The sequence below is a fragment of the Bufo bufo genome, chromosome 2 (genome assembly GCF_905171765.1).
Source record: "Bufo bufo chromosome 2, aBufBuf1.1, whole genome shotgun sequence".
NCBI classification, from domain to species: domain Eukaryota; kingdom Metazoa; phylum Chordata; class Amphibia; order Anura; family Bufonidae; genus Bufo; species Bufo bufo.
In genome coordinates this window covers 206,516,443-206,539,629 of record NC_053390.1, presented here as the reverse complement: position 1 = coordinate 206,539,629, position 23,187 = coordinate 206,516,443, and the positions used below count along the sequence as shown (strand labels likewise).

Sequence of the window (23,187 nt, the reverse complement as noted above, 5' to 3'; positions counted from 1 at the left end):
CTTATTATTTCAGAAACCAGCAATGTTCCCTCAAAGCTACAGTCCATTATTGTGATGGGAGCTGATGAATGATATTCTCTACTACATGGACGATAGGAGGTTGTGTAGGTTAATTGATGTACTTGTAGCCAAGTTTTAAGGCGGAAGGAAAAGCTTATGGAGAAAAAACATCAAGGAGATAATTTGGTTGCTTTATAGTGTCTTCTATTTCTAGAAATATGAATTATCTCCCACTTATTATAAAAATGACCGTCCCATTAAAAGAGTAAAAACTTTGTGTCTTATCAGTACACTAGCGTTTGAGGGCTGATCTGGCAGGGAATAGCCTGCGAATCTCTGGATCCAGCATTGCTATAAGCTGCCTGCATGCCTATTGGCTCTATTAACTGTAATGGGGACCAACGGAGATCTGGCCACAACCCAGAAAATATGGCGAGAATTGGTTGATTCTAAACATATTTGCTGAGTTGCAGCCGAATCTCCGTTGGTCCCCATTATAGTTATAGTAAATAACATTACACCATCTCTCCTGCCCCCTCTAATATACAGTCCCACGTAAATAACATCACCCCCTCCCCAGCCACCTTCACCATACAGTCTCATGTAAATAAAATCACCCCCTCCCCAGCCACCTCCAATATGCAGTCCCATGTATATAGCATTACCCCTCAACATTCAGTCCCATGTAAATAATATGACTCCCTCCCACAGCCACCTTCAACATATAGTCCCATGTAAATAACATCACCCTGCCCCAGCCACCTCCAACATGTGCAGTAAGCCGGATTGGGTTTATGCACACTGCCGCAGGTATAACTGATATTTAAGAGTTTTTGTTCGTGACGCCAATTAAAATGTGCACAGGTACTGTCTCAGGGCCCTTTAAGGTACGACTGGACTCCTGTATCCTGGCTCACTTGCAATAAATGAGTGTTGCTAGTAGGAGTAATGGAGGAACTTGGTGGTAATGAATGAGATCCAGACTTGTAATAAAGTTCAACTTGTCTTTACTGAAGGCAGCATAAATCCATACGAGATACAGCATTAGTCTTTAGGTCCCAGCAGGTATTTGGCAATGTATGGCAGGGATCAATATCTCTTCTGCTTCTATACTATGTGCCTGGAGAATATGGCAGGAATCTGTCTTTTGCTCTATCTTCTGCTGTGTGTGGGCCTGACTAGCTGAGGAGGAATTTGGCTTCTCCTGGTCTCTGGATAATTACTCACAGTTCTGCTCACAGGGAATGGTTCGTCCTGGAGATCTGGAGGTGCTGCTTGCTTCCTACCAGCACTGAGGCTGAAGGCTCAGTCTGGGGGTGGTGATCTTTGGTCTCAGCCGAGACAGATCCTGGTTTGGGATCCCTATTTCTGGGAGCTCCTACTAGCACAGCCTTCCCCTAGCTGGGGTGGCTGGCACACTACAACTGAACTTCCTTCCCCACCCATAAGGCAGGACATGTGCCAGCCCACTTCTGCCCATAGAGGGGGAGCTAAACTGGAATGTACTATTCCAGTTTAGAAACACTAAACTGTTACTAAGGCCTGCTGAACACATTGCTGCCACCTGCTGGTGAACATGAAAATTACAGCAAAATACATGTAACAGACTTAGGCTACTTTCACACTTGCGTTCGGGGTTCCGCCTGTGAGCTCCGTTTGAAGGCTCTCACAAGCGGCCCCGAACGGATCCGTACAGCCCCAATGCATTCTGAGTGGATGCGGATCCGCTCAGAATGCATCAGTTTGGCACCGTTTGGCCTCCGTTCCGCTCAGCAGGCGGACACCCGAACGCAGCTTGCAGTGTTTTCGTGTCCGCCTGGCCGTGCGGAGCCAAACGGATCCGTCCTGAATTACAATGCAAGTCAATGGGGACGGATCCGTTTGACGTTGACACAATATGGTGCAATTGCAAAACGGATCCGTCCCCCCATTGACTTTCAATGTAAAGTCAGGAGTCCCTTTTATACCATCGGATCGGAGTTTTCTCCAATCCGATGGTATATTTTAACTTGAAGCGTCCCCATCACCATGGGAACGCCTCTATGTTAGAATATACCATCGGATTTGAGTTAGATTGTGAAACTCAGATCCGACAGTATATTCTAACACAGAGGCGTTCCCATGGTGATGGGGACGCTTCAGGTTAGAATATACTAAAAGAACTGTGTACATGACTGCCCCCTGCTGCCTGGCAGGTGCTGCCAGGCAGCAGGGGGCAGACCCCCCCCTCCCGCCCCCCTGTATTTAACTCATTGGTGGCCAGAGCGGCCGGCCCCCCCTCCCTCCCCTGTAGTTAACACATTGGTGGCCAGTGTGGCCGGCCCCCCCTCCCTCCCCTGTAGTTCTGTAGATTCATTGGTGGCCAGTGGGCCCTCCCCCTCTTAATTAAAATCTCCCCCCCCTATCATTGGTGGCAGCGGAGAGTACCGATCGGAGTCCCAGCTGGGGCTCCGATCGGTAACCATGGCAACCAGAACGCTACTGCAGTCCTGGTTTCCATGGTTACTTAGCAATTTTTAGAAGCATTATACTTACCTGTGAGCTGCGATGTCTGTGATCTGCCAGGCGCCGCTCCTACTGGTAAGTGAAAGGTCTGTGCGGCGCATTGCTTATAGCACAGACCTGTCACTTACCAGTAGGAGGAGCGCCCGGTCGGTCACAGACATCACAGCTCGCAGGTAAGTATAATGCTTCTAAAAATTGCTAAGTAACCATGGAAACCAGGACTGCAGTAGCGTCCTGGTTGCCATGGTTACCGATCGGTACTCTCCACTGCCACCAATGATAGGGGGGAGATTTTAATTAGGAGGGGGAGGGAGGGGGGGCCCACTGGCCACCAATGAATCTACAGAACTACAGGGGAGGGAGGGGCCGGCCGCACTGGCCACCAATGTGTTAACTACAGGGGAGGGAGGCGGGGCCGGCAGCACTGGCCACCAATGTGATAACTACAGGGGAGAGAGGGGGGGCCGGCCGCACTGGCCACCAATGAGTTAGAAACAGGGGGGGAGGGAGGGGGGGCCGGCCGCACTGGCCACCAATGAGTTATAAACAGGGGGGGGGAGGGGGGGGCAGCAGGGGGCAGTTATGTACACAGTTCTTTTAGTATATTCTAACTTGAAGAGTCCCCATCACCATGGGAACGCCTCGGTGTTAGAATATACTGTCAGATCTGAGAAAAATCTGATCTGAAATAAACAGTTATGCAGACGGATCCGTTCTGAACGGATGCAAGCGTTTGCATTATAGGAGCGGATCCGTCTGTACAGACACCAGACGGATCCGCTCCTAACGCAAGTGTGAAAGTAGCCTTAGAAAATGCACATTATTAAGGATGTGATATTAAATTATACCAGATAACAAGATAAATGCACTTAACATGTTGTAGCGGGGTGAGAGTGTTTAGTAACATAACTCTGGGATGTTACACATGCATTCCCATGTAAATAACATCACCCCTTCAACTTTCAGTCCTATGGAAATAACTTCCCTCTCTTCAGCCCTAACATACAGTCCCAGTTAAATAACTACAACTCCCAACATTGCTCTGCTTCTCACACTGAGTAATCTACCTCTTCACTTACCTCTCCTCATGTAGCAGACCTCACCTCAGCTTCTTCCCAGGAATTCTCTTCACTGCTGAGCCGTCCGCTCCAGCACTGGTCACATGATGGTGACATTATCGCAGGTCCTTTTCAGCTACTGCATTTAGAACTGATCACATGTCATCACAGGTCCTTCAGCTCTTGCAGGGCATTAGATTCAATTGTATTGCCTTCCTGAGAAGGGCAATACAGCTGGATCTAGCAGGCAGGCAGGCCCCGAATGTTTAAACCTAGGAAGGCCCCCGTCTCAAACACTAGTGTGAGACGAGTCTTAGCTGTATTATTAAGACCAACTACTGAATAACATTATCTCATTACAATGGCACCCGTCAAGAAGTGGGATATACTGTATTAGGCGGCTAGTGAACAGACAATTCTTGTGTTTGATATATTAGACGCAGTAAAGTAGGGCACGTGTAAGAGTAAGTTCATACTGACATTTTTGGAGAAGGTTTTGAGGCAGATTTTTCAGCAAATTTTCCAACCAAAATCAGAAGTGGATTTGATAGGAAGGAAATATAAAAGAAGGATTTATACATCTCCCTCCTGCTGGATCTGATTCTGGCTTTGGCTGAAAAAACTGCAGAAAAATCGTCCCCTGAGAGTTACCTTTAGAATCTGAGTGACTTAGACAAGGTCCAAATTGAGTGACTAGATGACTGTACTTCAATACGGCACGCCTTGTTGGGTGTTCTAGCTATGCAGTAGTTTGTGCCAAAAGTTGTTCAAAGAAGGACAACTGGTTAACCAATGACAGGGACATGGGTGCCAAAGGCTCATTGATGCATGTGGAGAGTGACTACCCATCTGGTCCGATCCCACAGAAAAGCTACGCAAATTGCTGAAAAAGTTAATGCTGGTTATAATAGAAACGTGTCAGAAAACACAATGCGGCAGATTTACGAATGATGTCTAGAAGTAAGATAGTCTGTCTTAAACTGCACCAGATTTATCACAGTGGCTGATGCCGGCTGGTAAATCTAGCGCACCTATATACTATCTCATCTAAGTTTTGTAATCTTTTGTCACCTCCCGTATAAGTTGGCTTAGTTTTTCTCCTTGGCGCATTTTTGGCACACAGAGGCGCATTTAATGCCTTTCACACATCAGTGTTTTGGTGAGTGATTTCCATTAGTGATTGTGAGCCAAAACCAGGATTGGAGCCTCCACAGACATGAGGTATAAGAGCTGTGCCTGTTCTGTGTTTAGAGCTGCACCTGGTTTTGGCCCAAATCACTGATGGAAATCACTGACAGAATACTGACTGTGTAAATGAGGCATAAGCATCATATGTCAGTAGATTTGTACCTATGAAACTGGCTGACCTGTTACATGTGCGCTTGGCAGCTGAAGGCATCTGTGTTGGTCCCATGTTCATATGTGCCCACATTGCTGAGGAAAATTTGGTTTAAATATATGCAAATGACCCTCTAGGAGCAACGGGTGCTCTGCTCTCTCTGCAACTGCTGTGTCCTCTGCACTTTGATTGACAGGACCAGGCTGTGTAAACATGATTACATCCTACTCTGTCAAGCAAAGTGCAGAGAGGGTATGGCAGTTGCAGAAAGCACAGAACCTCTAGGAGTAACTGGAACGCCCCCGTTGCTCCTAAAGGCTTATGTGCATATATAAAAACATAATTTTTCTCAGCAATGCGGGCACATATGAACATGGGACCAACACAGATGCCTTCAGCTGCCAGGCGCACATGTAACAGGTCAGCCAATGTCATAGGTACAGATCTGCTGACAGATGTCCTTTTAAAGGGGTTGTGTCACGAAACATATTCTAAATTTTCCAACCAGCACCTGGATCTGAATACTTTTGTAATTTTGTGTAATAAAAAATGTAGTAAAGCCAGTGAGCTATTCAAGAAAATGTATCTGTATAGCGCCACCTGCTGTTTGTTCTTTTCCTTATTTTTGCTCCTGCCTCACTGAGCTGTTCTGTTAGAAGCTGTGGCAGTTACAGGGAGAGAGCTGCAGCAGAAAGGACACGTCCCTGAGCTGCTAGGCTGAAGATAATCTAGCAGAGCAGTTGGATTAGGGAATGTGGAGATCTCTGGACCCATGTGAGGTACCGGGCTGGTTCTAGCTTTGTTAGGGCTTATATACACGACCGTGGTTTAGTTACACATCCGAGCCACATTTTTTGCGGCTCGGGTGCGGACCCATTCACTTCAACGGGGCCGCAAAAGATGCGGACTGCACTCTGTGTGCTGTCTGCATCCATTGCTCCGTTTCGTGGCCCCACAAAAATAAGTCATGTCCTATTCTTGTCTGTTTTGCGGACAGGAATAGGCATTTCTATAAAGGGCCGTCCATTCTGCAAATTGCGGAAGGCACACGGACGGCATCCGTTTTTCAGAACACGGCACGTGTGAACAAGCCCTTAGGCTGAGTTCACACTTCAGTTAGTTGGTCAGTTATTTCCATCAGTGAATGTGAGCTGAAACCTGTAGTGAAGCCTACACAGAGATGAGGTATAATGGAAAGATCTGCTCCTGTTCTGGGTTTTTCACCCACAACCTGGTTTTGGTTCACAATAACTGAAGGAAATAATTGATCAAATAACTAAAGTGTGAACTTGCCCTTAGAACGGTATTGTCATTTGCTATATGATGTCTGGTTTCAATTTTTTACATCAACCATGGCATAACCCCTTTTAGCTATACCCCCTTTCCCACAAATACACATCTCCTTTCCACTAAGCCATGCCCCCCTTGTCGAATGAGACATGAAAAGGTTAGTTAAGTGACTAAAACACTTGATAAGTTCAGAGCAATGCATGTACTGTACACAAACTTTTTGGTGCTAAAGGCACCAAAAACTGGCAAAATTTTCAATAGTAAATGTGTTCCAGTGTTTCAAAGTGCGTCTACAGTACAATGGGCATGGGAGCATCCCCGCTTACCATCTTGGAGTTAAAGGATCAAATTCAAGTTTCCTGCAGTTGCCAATAAGGACAATGGACTTCAAATAGCTCCTACTGTGTTCAATGATATAAGGAAGCCATGCAGTAAACAGTTCATCCAGCACTGAAGGGTTAAAAGGTATTTTCAGCTTTATTGAGAATACATATTAAAAACATTTCAAGGCATACCGCTTTGCCATAATCCGTCAACGCGTTTCAACTGTTACACAGTCTTACTCATGAGGAACCCATGACCTTCTTTGCCCAGAGGTCCAGACATCACTCAGTCCACTCCTGCTTCATCTATTGACCAGATGTTGCAGGTAAATTAAAATAATTTTAATAATGCTTCTGTGGTTCATGTCTATAGTCCTAAAACACTTGTTCTCTCTGATATCACATGCATTTCAGTAGTTCAGCAACGTTTAGCGATAAAACAAAGGAAGGTTATATCGAGAAATAAGAATCTTGATTACAGGAGTCCTATTAATGACCTGCCTGGAGCTCACAGCCTAAGCATCTGTATATTGATTTGTGGGATTATTGCTTCTGACATCTTGCAAACATTAGAATGATCATTATCTCCATTTCCTTGTAGGACAAAGTCTGGCTAAAAATAAAATAATAAATAAAACATACAAATGTAATTTACATGATCAGATTTACTCATTTACATGACACTAGATACAGTAAATCTAATCTTTAATTCCTTTAACGTGTTTATTGCACAACAGTACTAGTTGGCATTATGCATTCATCTATTTATATGCAGATTTTTTATAACTTTTAATAGGATAAAAAAAATAATGTCTCAATATTTTCTGCAATGCAATAAGACAGTAAAGTATGATAAATGCAGAACGGATGGGGGAGCCAATCATTACCTTCACGATGCTTATCTAAGTACTTTACCGACCTAGCATTGACATTTGAGATACATTTTCAGGTTAAGGAAAACCTGTCATTAGTCCTGACATGTCTGTTTTATTAAACAGGTTGTCCCATGAAAAATATTCCACATTTTTCAAACCAGTACCTGGATCTGATCACTTTTGTAATTGCAAGCAATTAAAAATTTAGCAGAGCCACTGAGCTATTCAATAAAATGTATCTGTACAGCGCCATCTGCTGTTTATTTTTTTCTCATTTCTTTGACCTGCTCACTGAGATGGCCGCACATGCTCAGTTGATGAATAAACTACCAGCTGGATGTTACCAAATGGGGTGTGTTCCTGCACACTCTAGCACTGTCCAGTCAATGCCGCCAGTGTCAGACTGAGCAGTGACACACCTCTTTGACAAGGTAAATGGTAGCTCCTGTTTGTAGTAGGAATTACAGAACAACACACAGTTATGAGAAAAGATGCCCCACAATTGCTTTTCATGTGGAATGCAAGTATTTACTAAAACAGACACGTGGAAAATGGTGACGGGTCATTTTAAAAGGTAAGTGGTGACTGGGCGACCGGAAGATTCGGCTTCATAACACCCAACATTGCAAGTAGCAGGCCTGATGGTGTCTTGTTAGCAACAAATTCAGTGACAATGAGAAAATTACCACTTGTGGGCTCATGATGTCTGTCACCGCCAAGAGAGTTTACAGCTGGTGATGTTGCAATAAAAACCAAGGTGCACTGACTGGAGCAGCCCGTCCACAGTGCACAGAAACCTTATTTGCTTAAACATAAAAAGAATTTCTCAGGAGCAGAGGAGCGGAGCTTCACAAGAAAAGTATGGTTGTGCTTTGGAGCACTTGCATTACATGGTGGTATGCTTACTTTGAAGCTGATTTTGGAGGTGACAGACAGTGATGGTCAGTCCGCAGTGTTCGCCAACGAACACATGCGGGCTGCCATCTTGACTCACCCATCTAGCGATGCACAGGTAAGCCCTTACCTGTGCCTGTGACGGGAGCCAGTCTGAAATCAAATGCGGTCACCGGGAGCAGGCAGTTCCGAGAACAGCCCGATGAAGGCCCCCGGCGGCTGTTCTCGGAACTGCCTGCTCCCGGTAACTGCATTTGATTTCAGACCGTCTCGCGGCAAGGCACAGGTAAGGGCTTACCTGTGCATCGCCGGACGGGTGAGTCAAGATGGCAGCCCGCATGTGTTCGTTGGCGAACACTGCGAACTGACCATCACTGGTGACAGAGTCCATTTAAGTGTAAGTCATAAGTATGTCTATGTGTGATGATAGTCTATGGGGTCCAGGCTGCCCTCTAATATTATATCTTTGAATAGTACTATCATGTGTGAATATTGTTGTTAGCCCTCAGTCCTTGGCTTCAGATGTCACTTACTTTACATATACTACCGTCATGAAATTATTCTGTATTCCTATTTACAGTTCATAACTCAAGAAACATATATAGAACTGTGCTTGTACTCAGCAGAACACTAACCATATTTTCTTTTTTTTCGTAGGTGCCAGGCGTACCAACGTGGGTCCAAATGCAAGACCTGCTGCTCCTGCAAATCAAAGTCCTAATGTACAGTCTACTCAGCAAGGTATATCTTCTCCAGCTCTCTTCTGTCCACATAACATGCTGATTCTAATTCTGGATAAGCAGTTTAGGGGTTGATGTTAATACATCAGTTGTGATAATGATATTGCATACATTACTCCTAAGACAAGTGTGAGGACGGTTCTGCAATAGGTTCAAAACATCCAGACACTTGCGCCTGACCGATCCTTCATGGCTAGAAAACTATGTATTAATGCCTACCCTTTCAATGAGACTTTCTTGTAACACTTATTGCAGAGTTTTGAGCTTGAAGGCTTATAACAGGAACCATGCCCAAAAATAACATTTTAGATGGGTTTGTGTGATTCCTGTATTGTATTTCTCCCATGTGGGCTCATTGCAATGTAAATATAATTAATCCAAATCTAAAAATTCAATGCTTGCTCTGTGCTTCCATTTCTTTATTAACAGCTCCTCCAGCAAGTGGCAGATCAGCACCAAGACCAGCTCCAGCCGGCAGATTTCCAGAAGGGCAAGGTATTGACTCTGTATTTCTGGGTATTCAGTTGTTAGTTGTTACGACTGTTGGCTCCATGTATGATTAAAGGGGTTATCCATGAATTTGATACTGATGGCCTATCCTTAGGACAAGTCATCAATATCAGATCGGCGGGGGTAAGACTCCCAGCACCCCTACTAATCAGCTGTTTTAAGAGGCCGCTGCACTCATCGGAGCTTTGATGAGTACTGTGGTCTCTTCAAACAGCTGATTGGCGGGGTGCTGGGAGTTGGACCCTCGCTGATCTGATATTGATGACTTATCCTGAGGATGGGCCATCAATATCAAATTCATGGACAACCCCTTTAAGTAGAAATAACATTTTTTTTCTATAAATAACTACAATGTATCTTACTGGTAACACATATAAAGTAGATGTCACTGAAGCCTGACAATTGCCTTAAGCTTTTAAAGTGCATGATATCTAGAAGGCAGCAACTGAAAATGAATATGAAGGTGCTATACTGTTTCCATAGGTGGTCCCCCGGCTCCTGCTTCTCAGCCTCCTGAACAACCTTACCCACCTACAGCATCTTCTAGGGAAGATAAACCCAGTGGATACACAGCACAAGGTGTTAGAGAGGACAGACCACTCCGCCAAACCTTATCATACTCTGCTGCTGTGCCTTCAACAGTCACGGCGGCTCCTGCTCGGCAGTCACAACCACAGGAAGACGAGGAGGAGGAAGCTAACAGCTATGACTCTGATGAAGCAAGTGAGTTCTGGGGAAGGCTAAATGATTTTCATGATCATGTGTATAGTATTAGGCATATCAATAAATGAGATTCATATTGGTAATAGTCTAAATGTGTAGGTAAACATATTAATGGATCATGCCAGTCCTCTCTGTAAAACAATGCCTGAATGGAAGGACAGAGAGCAGGTAAGTATAGTTCTCTTCACATGTCCCTCTGAGTGTGGATATTAAAAAAAATAAAAAAAATCTGGGAAACTCTAGCCCAAAATCCACATATTTATCGCAAAGGGCCACATGGCAATTTAGCTTGAATACCAATCTAGTATATCTTCCATGCACTTTATCATTTAGCTATAATAGCCTGCCTACATTGAGTGCGCTGCCTTTTCCGTTCATAGTGTGCCCTGCGCTGATGTATGGCAGGAAAAGTCTAAGCCATATTGGTACACCATAGACTTTTTCCAGGGTGCAGGTGCCGACAGAGAGGGCTCTGAGTGCCACCTCTGGGACCCGTGCCATAGATTCACCACCACTGGTATTGGACATCATAGAGTAATGTACCCTTGGGACCCACCCTTATTAGTCAGTGAGGAGCATTGGCAGATCGAGAACTTAAAGTGGCCCTGGAAAAACAAAAAAAACTAACTATAAGTGGCCCTATGTTGTAAGGTGGGTCTACATTGACAGAAGGCTGAACAAACATAAGTAGAAAGGGCCAGCAATACTGTAGTGCAGCACAAAATACTGCCCCAACAGAACCAGCAAAACATGGCAGCACACTGTTATACATGCAAACAATAGAACTAGGAATTTGAGATTTTTTTTAGATTACAGTGGTAGTATATCTACTTTATATGGTAGATGGAAGCTCTTTGCGCACATTTTTGATCAAATGTGTATCGGGCCCATCTACCAACGTCAAGGTGGATTCTGCAGATGGGTACATGACACTAACAGAACTGCATCTTCTGGGCCCCAGCAGAACCAAATACACAGTGCAGTACAAAATACTGCCGCCACCACTGCCGCATTCAACTCTATCACCAATACAGTTGAAAGCAGGAGGGCACTTTCTTCCTCCAGCCAGCTGAATGAGTACCAGATGCTCCTAGCATTAATTGCATCAGATCGCTACGTACATGCTCAATTGGCTTTCAAAGGGGGGGCTTGTGCGGCCCCATGGGCATCAGCCCACAGGGAACTTTCCCTGTAGCTTCTATGGCAAGTCCGCCGCTTGTGAGGAGAACTGCTATAAAGCAGTGGTTTTGGTTCGGGTAGACCCAATCTGTCAATATATTCATGGACTACCATTCCTTGCAGTAGCTGCATGTATTACTACATTTACCTTATAGTGGAAATGAGCGGCCAATGGCAAAATTCCTGGCAAAACCAGCTGTCAGCTGTCTATGGGTTGTCTGTAATCGGGCAATGTCTTAATGGAAATTGCTGTCTATTCTACTTGTTCAAATATTCAAGTTTACAACTTTCTTGGCATTTCTTCATGGAAGTGTTCTTTGTGCTATTTCTTTTTAATTTGTCTCATTATGGGAAGATGAGCAAATTTCTGGAGGGATGAACAATGGGTTATAATGATCTGCTGTTTCCACTCCACGCTAGACAAGCAGAGAAGAAAAAACATATGGGGAAAACACTGGTTTTACCTTACAGAGAGCAGCATAATCCGTGTTTGTAGACAAGTACTTAGAGCCGCTTCAAGAATAAGATGCTTCATTGATTTTGTTCCTCTTCCTGTGAACAGGTGCTGAAGATGACAAACTGTTTGTTAATGGGCCATAAAGAATTTGGCTCAGTTTCCACTCATTCACAAACAGCTCTGTAGTATTTGAGAACAAAAGGAAAAGTAGCTTTCCGAACTCGGTTTACAACTGTGTAACCTGATACAGCTCACATCTGTCTGTAATGTTTTTTTTTTTTTCTTTTTTAGATTTGTGATTTTTTTTAAGAGTTGTGTAGAGAATAACATTTGTTTTGTGTTTGTCTATTGTACAGCTACATTGGGAGCTTTGGAATTCAGTCTTTTATTTGATCAAGCCAATAGCTCTCTTCAGTGCACCATCATAAAAGCTAAGGTAAGTACCCTTTGTATGGCAGTCACATTGAAAATGCAGTCCAATCTGCAGGCAACATATTTTATAGAGCAGGAGGAGCTGGGCAGATAGCTATACATACTTGTAGGAAAATATCCCATCACCTGCTCATTCTGGGATTAGGAGTCCAGTGGGCGGTCCGACTCAGATATTGACCGCTATCTCCACTCATACATGGAAGGATATCAGTCACTAAGGAGGACTGCCCACTGGACTCCTAGACCATATAAAAGCAGAGGTTTACATAAACAAATAACTTTTTTTTCTTTGAATATATTACCGCAAATATGTATATCAATCTACTCAGTTCCTTCTATAACACGCTGTTCACAGATTGAACTGAATTTTCAGTGTGACAAGTTACCTTTAAAGGGGTTGTCTGGGTTCAGGATGAAACCAGACAACCCTCCTGATCAATTTGCAGTGAAGAACGGCTAAGTACTTACCTGCCAGATCCCACGCTACCACCCAGGTTCTCCTGGCCAAGCTCTGTTTTCCCCGCTGCAGTGGTGATGTCATGTTGACGGCATGTGATCTCTGCAGCCAATCACTGGCCTCAGTGCTGGACCAAAAGATGCTAGTGATTGACATCAGAGGTCACGTTTTGTCTATGTGACATCATGGCTGCAGCTGAGTAAATATAGCCCAACCGGGAGATTTGGAGGATTGCAGGATTTGGCAAGTAAGTACTTAGCCATTCTTCACTGCAGTTTGATTTGGAAAGTTGTCCAGTTTCATCCTGTAAGCAGACACCCCCTTTAAGTCTATGAATACCATAGAGAAGAAACTCCCTACTAGGTCCAGAAAGTTGTTTTTCCATTGCCAGTGGTGTTGCCAGGTTCTGTTGAAAAGTGTTGAGCGCGAATAGCGAATTTTTATCTCGAATATCGGCACTTCGAGAATTCGCGAATATTTAGAATATAGTGCTATATATTCGTAATGACTAGTGTTGAGCGCGAATATTCGAATTGCGAATTTTTTTCTCGAATATCGCAATTTCGAGATTTCGCGAATATTTAGAATATCGTTCTATATATTCGCGAAATCGAATATTCGTTTTTTTTTTTTTTTTTTTATTATTTTTTTTTTTTTCCCACTTCCCTAAAGTTGTTCTTACCTGTCCTTTGGATTCCTGGCTTCCTGGCTGCTCCAGTCAGTGGCGTTTTCAACTTACTGCTATATTCCATATTAGCTAAATTACAATCTAATCTATATGTGTATTTTACGAAATTTCGCAATAGTCGGAATTGCGATGCGAGTAATATAACACGAAATAGTCGCATGAAGATTTCAACTTAGCACTGCTATATTCCATATTCTAGCCTAATATGGAATATAGCAGTGCTAACTTAGCACAGCTATATTCCATATTAGGCTAGAATATGGAATATAGCTGTGCTAAGTTGAAATCTTCATGCGACTATTTCGTGTTATATTACTCGCATCGCAATTTCGACTTTTGCAAATGTTCTTAATATTGCTCTAACTTCGTCTTTTAGAATATTCGTAATATTCTAAAAGACGAAGTTAGAGCAATATTACGAAATTTCGTAAAATACACATATTAGCCTAGCCATAGTCAATTAGCATAGGAACGTTGCCTTATACTATCAAGATAAATATTCGCAATATGCGAAAAAAATAAATCGCATATTATTCGCAATAATTGGAATAATTTCGAATATTCGATTTCGACGAATATAACACGAATATTCATGCGAATATTCGCGAAATATCGCGAAATCGAATATGGCACCTCCCGCTCATCACTAGTAATGACGAATATTCGTAATTTTTTTTCCATCTGAACACTATTCCTCCCTGCTTCTTGCTTGTGGGCCAATGAGTCATTGGCCCACAAGCAACTTAAGCAGGGAGGAACCATGACTTCAGATGGAAAAAAATGACGAATATTCTAAAAACTAATATATAGCACTATATTCTATAGTGCTATATATTAGTTTTTGACCCACACCTGTACTGAGCGTGCAATATTCGCATATTACGCGATCATTACCTTGCCGATTTTCACGTAAAAAAAAAAGAATGTCGAATATAACGAATATACAAAATCGCGAATATATGATGAATATTCTACAAAACATTCGCGAAATATCACAAATTCGAATATGACCCCTGCTGCTCATCACTACTGTTGAATAATGCACCAAAGTAACCATTGATTAACTTATTAATGAAAAACATCTCTTGTGGCATTCCCTTTTTTTTTTTAGTTAATAGAACCCACCTTTCCATGATTTACACCTTTCTAGCCTCACAGCAAAACAAACTGTGAACTGTCCCACGAATACAAGTTGTCACCGTCTATAAAGGGACAAATTAATTTCATAACTCCCAGATTAAATAAACTGTGATCTGTATATTTTATCATCTTAATTAAGAAATATGAACCTCGGAAGCCAAGACCTTTATGGACCACTTTGCAGACAGATTCTGTTACATTACACAGCAAGACACACCTAAATAGTCTTCCTGTCGCTAAGGCAGCTAAAATTAAAAGTATGCCTGTGAGCTGCAGAGGCAGCAACTTTCTACATTTTGTTCTGTCACATAAGCCCTGGTAAGGTAACAGAGGGAGCCTCATGGCTCTGACTTACCCCTTAGATGCCGAAGTCGCGATCATCTAGGGGGTGACTCCCCTGCTGATAGTGTAGGCACAACTCTTGTGCCTTTACCATTCCCACACCATATATTTATAGGGGTCTGGTGTTTTTCCCAGTCCCATTGTTAAAAAGGACCTGTCACCTGTCCTGACATGTCTATTTTAGTAAATACTTCCATTTCCCATACAATAACAATTCTGAATTACTTACACACTAGTGGCAGGGGAGTCCGGCACGCTGTTCAGGCAGGTGAACAGCCTGTCGGATCCGTCCTACCGCTAGTTCATGTGTGCCCCCGGACTGCAGCTCCATCCCCATTGACAATAATGGGGGCAGGGGCGGAGTTCCAGCGGCAGCACGGCAGAGCACGGCAAGAGGCAGCTGGACTAAAAGTACTGCATGTCATACTTTTAGTCCGGCTGCCTCTCGCCATGTACTGCCATGCTGCCGCCCGAACTCTGCCCCTGCCCCATTATAGTCAATGGGGACGGAGCCACAGGATGGATCCGACAGGCTGTTCACCCGCCGGAACAGCCTGCTGAACTCCCCTGCCGCTAATGTGAAAGTACCCTTACTCATATGACTCTTTGTTGTGTCATCTCTCCGTTAGTCCTGCTAGATGTTTATAAAGAAATGTAAAACTGGGTGTTACCAATGGGGGTGTGTCCCTGCACAGTTTGACGCTCGGCAGCAATGATTGGACAGTGTCAAACTGTGCATGCACACACACCCCAACTGGTAACACCCATCTGTGCCTTTATTCATAAACTTCTAGCTGAAATAATACAGGAATGAAATACCAGTCATATGAGTAAGTGCTCCAGAATTTTGGTTTCATGTGGAATACAATAATTTAATTATGTTACAGGTCCCCTGACATGTCTCTTTGGTGAACGGTTGAATTCCACATTGACAAGGGTAGCAACTATTTGTCAACTTATTAAGTAATTTCTAGTAGGAATAACAGATGAATGGTACAATGTAGGGGGTCTAAGAAACAAGAAAAGCTGACAGAACACTTTTAAAACAATGCCCGATATGTGTTCTACTTATACCCCTGGTATAAGTTACCATTTTTGTATCATTAAAATAATATTCTGTAAAGGCATGTAAATAATATAGTCCTATCTAAACACTAAAGACTAATACCCATAACATGCATATAAGATAATTTTTGCAGCTTCTAAAGACCATAATCTGTGATGATGAAGGGTGTTATTGGAGCCAATACATCCATGATAAAAAAAAATGTGCTGGAGTTAATTTAATTTTTTTAGGTATCTTTTTTTGGACACGTTTAGGTATTATGTTTATGTTCTTTTTGTTTGTTAATGACATTTCTTTATAGATAGTAGCATAGTGTCACATCTAGCCTACAAATACGTTTCATCAGGCAACCAACCTTCTTTTTTTGACAGCTTAGCCATGAATCACAGGCAACATTTTCCCTAGAAAATAAAAAACAAACCCAGTTTCCAACATACCACTGGTGCAGTAAGTGCAGATGCACAGGGGCCTTGTGGGCAAGGGCGGCCCATGCCACTAAAAAAAAAACAACAAAAAAGATACTAATGGCCTCTTTACACGAGTAGCTAGTTACTTAAAAAAAAATATATACAATTGAGTGAAAGTGATCAATTATCGAGTAGTGTAAAAGCATTGAACGACGAGCGATAATGATTTAGCTTCGCTGATGTACACACCTAAATCACTGTATAGTGTAAACAGGTATCGTTCACAGCACAGTGGAGGTTGCCTGACAAGCGATCTATTACCCAATCGCATTCACAAATTCTTACACAATACTCTGCTCATTAAAATTTACTAATAGATTCTGATCTCTTAGATGAAGAACTGAGAGTCCTATTAAAAAAAACAAGGAACACTAGAATGAGGATTGATAAATTAACTATTAAATGGCAAGTGGCCCACATACTATATTGGCACAGGGTTCTTCTACTACTATGTCTGACCCTCAATGAACGTCCCTAAATGCTCATTTGATTTCTGCTTTCCGCTAGTGTTCAGATAAATATATTATCTTTTTGTATTGCAAAATCACTTTCAATGCCTTGCCGAATAATCTGTATATTCTGTATCTTTTTCTACCACAGCTATATTGTATGCTTTTAGAATAAAAACAACCTCAAAGTGGTTAATGCCGGTGTTCTTCTCGCATTTTATTTTTAGTATGATGATTAAAATAGAGGCCTTAATTAGGCATGATACCAATTCACACAACCATCTCTAAATATTCTGACCCCCCCACCCTTGGCAAAATGCCATACCGTTTTGTATGACAAGAACATCTGCAGTTATTACCTGTGCATTATTGTCACAATGAATTCCATTCTCACAAATTCAACAGATTAAGGTTCCTTTTACAAGAGCTGAGTGATAACATAACAAGTTGACTACCCCTTGTTAAAGAGGTTTTCAGAAAGTTTATCAGTGATGGCTTAGCCTCAGCATAGGTCATCAATATCTGACCAGTGGGGGTCCAACATCAGGCACTCCTGATGATCAGCTGTTGGCCTCCCCACAGTGCCGTACACTGTACAGTATATTGGCTGGGGTTGGTATTGCAGTCCAGATCCATTGACCTAAATGGGACTGAGCTGCCCAAAGGCCATTTGACCAATGAACGTGACATCGCTGGCCTAGGAAGAGGTCACAACGCTTACCAAAGTGTCGTGGCCTCTTGTAACATCTGATTAGTGGGGGTGTCGTAAGTCAGATCCCCACTAATTAGATATTGATGAGAAATTCTAGGATTTACTTGCAGCAGTCATTGGGATTATTGGTACGATCGTTCATCCCCATACAGATTTCATTTGTCAACAGCATATCACCGATTGCATTAGGAGATGTGCTGCTGAAAATTATAATTTTTGGTGCAGTATAAAAGATACCCTTATCTGAAAAGTATTTGCTCAGTCGGGTGATTGGAAGCATGTTTAAAATGGGCCAGTGATTAGGATCCAGTATTGTTCAGCCTGTGAAAAAGTCCCCTTACCAGCAATTCTCAAAAGCAATGTACAGTATACTTTAGGAAGTGAAGTAAAATAAACAGAAAAGCAGTGACTATTATTGACTTTCCCATGTATTCTTTGCACAGTGGTACTGCTGACTGACATACTGATATGCATACAAAAAGTTAAAAAATAAATAAATAAATAAAGTGAAACTTTGTAAAGGTTTTAGCATTTAACTCGTCCTCTCTAGGTGAGTTGAAGCATTGACTGGAGTTATAGGAATATCTGACCCCTAAAAAGCACTTGAAGATGGCTTTGAAAAAAAAAATATTAACACACAATTTGCTAAGCAATTTTGACAGATTTATTAGATCTTAAGAAATTGGTGCAAATTATAGTGTAAATCTAAGCTTGCTCATAGCAGGCATAGACTGTCTTTAGGATATCCCAAGATGCGCCAAATTTATTAATTTATTAATACATTTTTGCACCTTTCTTACTCCAGTGCACTTAAGACTAGAGTATGAAACACCAGTCTTAATTAGTCTTCCCCATATACCGTACTTTACTTAAAAATTTTCCGCTAAGAAGACCGGCACCGAGTCCCTATATTGTTTCCTGTTCCAGCCAGCAACTGGCCATCAGGCACCAGACACTACCTTAACTTCTAGATTTCCCAACTACTGAGAATTTACTCATACTCTAAATATATGGCAAACATGTACTGTCCTCACATGGTTATTGATAAGTTATTAATACTTGATTACCTACTTTTATCCTAGGGACTAAAACCAATGGACTCAAACGGTTTAGCTGACCCATATGTGAAGCTGCATCTTCTGCCTGGAGCCAGTAAGGTAATATAAACATGATTGACACTATTTTGAAAAAAACTAATGCATTGAAATACTTTTCTGGTCCCATCTTTCAATAGATATAGCCATTGACTGATAATCATAGATCCAGTTGAAGGTGCAAGACTATGAGACTTAGTGGTATACTCTAAAAGTCTTAGTGGAACATAATCTTAGTGGATGTCTGCTTTATCCTATGAGGGCAGATGGATTTAAACTGCACCCTCTGGAGGACATCATTTGTACATGAAATGGGTGGCCTATTGCTCTCTGATTATGTAATGCTCCTTTTCTCCTTAAATAAGCATGCATCAACAAACTATATTTTACTGCCATGAATAAATTCAGAGGCTGAAAATGGATGCCTCTCTGGTCTAAGAGTTTGCTATAGTTGTATACAGTCTAGTCAATGCTCTGTGAATTGAACCTCTGGACTCCAGACTCATACTTTCTGGACAGAAGAAAGTTCTGTATTGCTGATTCTGTGGCCCTGATTTATCAAGATCAGCATGTGCTACGCTGGTCTTGATAGGGCCTGCACCCGCAGGGAGGCATTTAATTTATGACTAGACACAGTCCTCTTCTTAAATTGAATACCTTCTCTGGCAGTCCATGCACCCAACTGAATGTTTTGGTCACAGAGCATTACGTAGTTCTAAATATAGAGATACTGAAAATGGTGAGGAATTATATAATAAAGTTGCTGAATAGGTGATTTTGAAATCTTTTTGAATAGAGATCAGCGAACCAGTCAAGATTCATTTATGTTCCGGTTCGCCCTTTTAGTTTATTTTTTATGCTTTTTAATGAAAACCTGCACGTAATTGATGCAGTGATCATGTACATTTATGATGCGCCTTAAATAAATTTAACCCCCCTCCCCCCCAAGAAAATTAAAAAAATTCAGGGAGTACGCGGATACTGACCCTCAGCATTAGTGGCAGTGGTGTGATGCATTGCAGGCTTTAACTTTACCTGGACTGTGAGAAAATGGTGGTATTGATGCAGTAATCCATGGGGGGCAATTTTTTAATTTTTTTTTAACCAAGTTAACCACTCGCCTCCAAAGAATTTTAAAATTTCAACCATGTGAAAAGTGAGTACACGGAACTGACACTCAGGCTATAATGGCAGTGGCTTGATGCACTGCAGGCCCAGCTTTGCCTGGACTGTGATAAAATGGTGGTATTGATGGAGTAATCCACTAAAATGATGTGTCACCAGTGCACCTTCAAAAAAATTTAACAGAGGGGGCGGAGGACAAAATTGCTAATCAGGCTGTCCGTCAGCCTCTAAGCTAGTCAGGCAAAACCCTCCCCTCCACTTCCCCACAGCATTATGTGATCCCCTATCTTCTTCCACCCTTATGGTTTTCCCTGCCAATACCCAAACCAGCACACTTTGCTCTGTAATATTTCTCAGGGCTTGCCCCCTAGACCTTCTCTCTGCAGATTAGGCGTAGCAAGAAGATAATGAATACAGGAAGTTCTTCATGTAAACATCCTGCCAGGATGCAGTGATGCTGAGATTAAGGAAAGGAAAGTTCTGACATTAAAACAAGCACTGTATATTGGTTAAAAATATTCTGTGTTTGGGCAAAACAAAAATGTTATTATGTGACCGGAAAACTTCATTAAACTTTATGGTGTGTGTGTGTGTATATATATATATATATATATATATATATATTTACTGCTAATAGGGAACTGTGACTCTTAATCAGATCAGTGGAAGTTTCTGTGCTGAGGGTTATATCGTAATGATAGTCCATCTATTGTTATGAGCGGAAAACCCCTTTATGATGGCATTTATTTTTCAGGCAAACAAACTGCGCACTAAAACTCTCAGAAACACCCGCAATCCAATGTGGAATGAGACCCTGGTATATCATGGAATCACAGATGAAGAATTACAGAGAAAGACATTAAGGCAAGTTCTCTCATATAATTCACTTAAGCTTTTTCAGTGAAAGGTTACTAAGCTCAGCTTTAATCCTCATTAAAATAGAAGGGCTTAAAAGGTATTGATTATATTGGTAAAGAGGTCGGCACTCCTTATTCCAATTAGTAGGGACTTTGTGAATAATTAGAAATTTATGAAGCAGCCTCAAGAGTCAAGCAACTCCTCAGTTGCTCCATTTGGATTCCACTATAAGTGGGTTGCGTGCACTTGTGAGGAATAAATGAACTCCTACAGGACAATGATATGCTACTTTTGCTTACTTGTTACATTGGGGTTTTTAATCCACAGGAATTCTAGCTCCAACATAGAGATATATCATTAAAGGGGTTGTGACATCTGGTCAACCTTTTCTGAAATTGGTCTCCTTCGGTAATCAATTAATAACCATAGGTTCAGTTTTTAAAAGCTGTGGGAATCTGTTTCCATTACCAGAGAAGATATGGGTAGCTGTACTTGTCTCCTGCAGTTGGCCACAGCAGGATGAAGGAAGTATTAGAGGGGGCAATGTAATGCCTAGTCACACTAACTCCTTCAGGGTCACACTATCTCCTTCAGAGATTCTCATTGTAACAGCTCTATATTATACTGCAGAATGGGCAAGACCACAGGTTGTTCTAGTGGAAAAGTATAGTGACTGCCCATGTGTAAGCCAGAATAGCAAACATAATGGTTTATGACCCAACTTTACAAGGAACATGCAAACTGAAAGTCTAAGCATAACTTTTAGTGATGAGTGCTCCGTACAGTATTAGAATGTATTGGCTCCGATGAGCCGAAGTGGTACCTCGGAATCGAATCCGAGTTCGGGAAATGTTTTTTTACAGTATAAATCAATTTCTGAAGTTATTATGCGAAGTCTCGCGAGACTTTGCAAAGTAATAACTTCAGCTCATCGGAGCCAATACATTTTAATACTGTACAGAGCGCTCGCTCCGTGCAGTATTAAAACAAAGTTTTATGCAAATGAACTTCGGATGTTTCATCCAAAGTTGATTCGCTCATCCCTAATAATTTTTATATTATGATTGAAGATAAGAACTCAGGTATACAGTGGTCCCTTCATTTACAAGATTTTATTCATTCTGGGATGACCACTGTACATTTAAAATGGTATTCCTGCAGCAAGCTCCTTAGGAGCCAGTACGAAGGATGGGAGTTGTAGTGGCCCAGACGAGGTATTGTGTCACAATGTACTCCCTCTGGCCTGTGTTTCCTGGGCATCAGTGCAGTGCAAATGTAATTTGAAGAATCGGGTCAGAAGTCAACATTTAACAGTCTCTTTTTACTAACCGCAAACTATAACTTGTGGTACATCCAACAGCAGCAAATATAAAGTACAGTGGCACCATCTGAGGAGATATGGTGGCTGTTTGGATGACTATATATGTTCACACTAGCAGGTACTTGTGATTACAGGTGTCTGCTGTAAGTTTCAGACTTGAGCTTTCTCTGGCCTAGTGGTGGTTTAGGTGATGGGTGTATGAGCCGTAGTCCCTCACCTTGCAGTAGTGTCTGTAAAGCTGTATTTCACTGATCACTCTGCTGTCTTGTCTCGCTGATGCTTTCTGGAAAATGAATTGGCTGATCTCTCTGGAGTGTTGGTCTCACAATAGAATAATATAACGTTTCCAGGAGTAGGAGCTCTGGCATGTGCTTCCTCTCTTTAGGCAACTTTCACACCTGCGTTCAGGTGTCCGCTCGTGAGCTCCGTTTGAAGGGGCTCACAAGCGGCCCTGAACGCAGCCATCCGGCCCTAATGCATTCTCAGTGGAGGCGGATCCGCTGAGAATGCATCCGTCTGCCAGCGTTCAGCCTCCGCTCCGCTCAGTGAGCGGACACCTGAACGCTGCTTGCAGCGTTCAGGTGTCCGCCTGGCCGTGCGGAGGCAAGCGGATCCGTCCAGACTTACAATGTAAGTCAATGGCGACAGATCCGTTTGAAGATGACACTATATGGCTCAATCTTCAAACGGATCCGCCCCCATTGACTTTCAATGTAAAGTCTGGACGGATCCGCTCAGGCTACTTTCACACTTAGAAATTTTTCTAAGTTATAATGCAGACGGATCTGTTCTGAACGGATGCAAACGTCTGCATTATAGGAGCGGATCCGTCTGATGAAACATCAGACGGACCCGCTCCAAACGCTAGTGTGAAAGTAGCCTTAGCTACACTGGAACTTCCCCTGCTGGCAGGAAGCAGGACCAGCCCACTCCTACCAAGAGGCGAGGAACAGGGTGGTTAGCACTGCTCCTGACATCCTTTGCCAACCGTACCTTCCTCTTACTTGAATACTTGAATGGCTGACCAAAATGATAAAAATACAAATCATTACAATACACTACACTGACTGATCGAGAAATTGAAGGAACTGTCAAGTTCGGTGGACGAAGCCTGATGATATGGAGTTGTTTCACAGCCAAATG

General features: G+C 42.4%; 1 protein-coding gene across 1 annotated transcript in view; it reads left to right on the top strand.

Annotated features, from left to right (window-relative positions):
• Positions 1–23,187, top strand: part of RPH3A (rabphilin 3A) — a 278,685-nt gene that overhangs the window by 217,007 nt on the left and 38,491 nt on the right. Inside the window, exons 9-14 of the mRNA XM_040419660.1 lie at positions 8,942–9,025; positions 9,454–9,519; positions 10,018–10,257; positions 12,250–12,329; positions 18,729–18,803; positions 20,620–20,729. Of these exons, the coding sequence (XP_040275594.1) occupies positions 8,942–9,025; positions 9,454–9,519; positions 10,018–10,257; positions 12,250–12,329; positions 18,729–18,803; positions 20,620–20,729 (655 nt within the window). The remainder of the gene's footprint in view (positions 1–8,941; positions 9,026–9,453; positions 9,520–10,017; positions 10,258–12,249; positions 12,330–18,728; positions 18,804–20,619; positions 20,730–23,187) is intronic.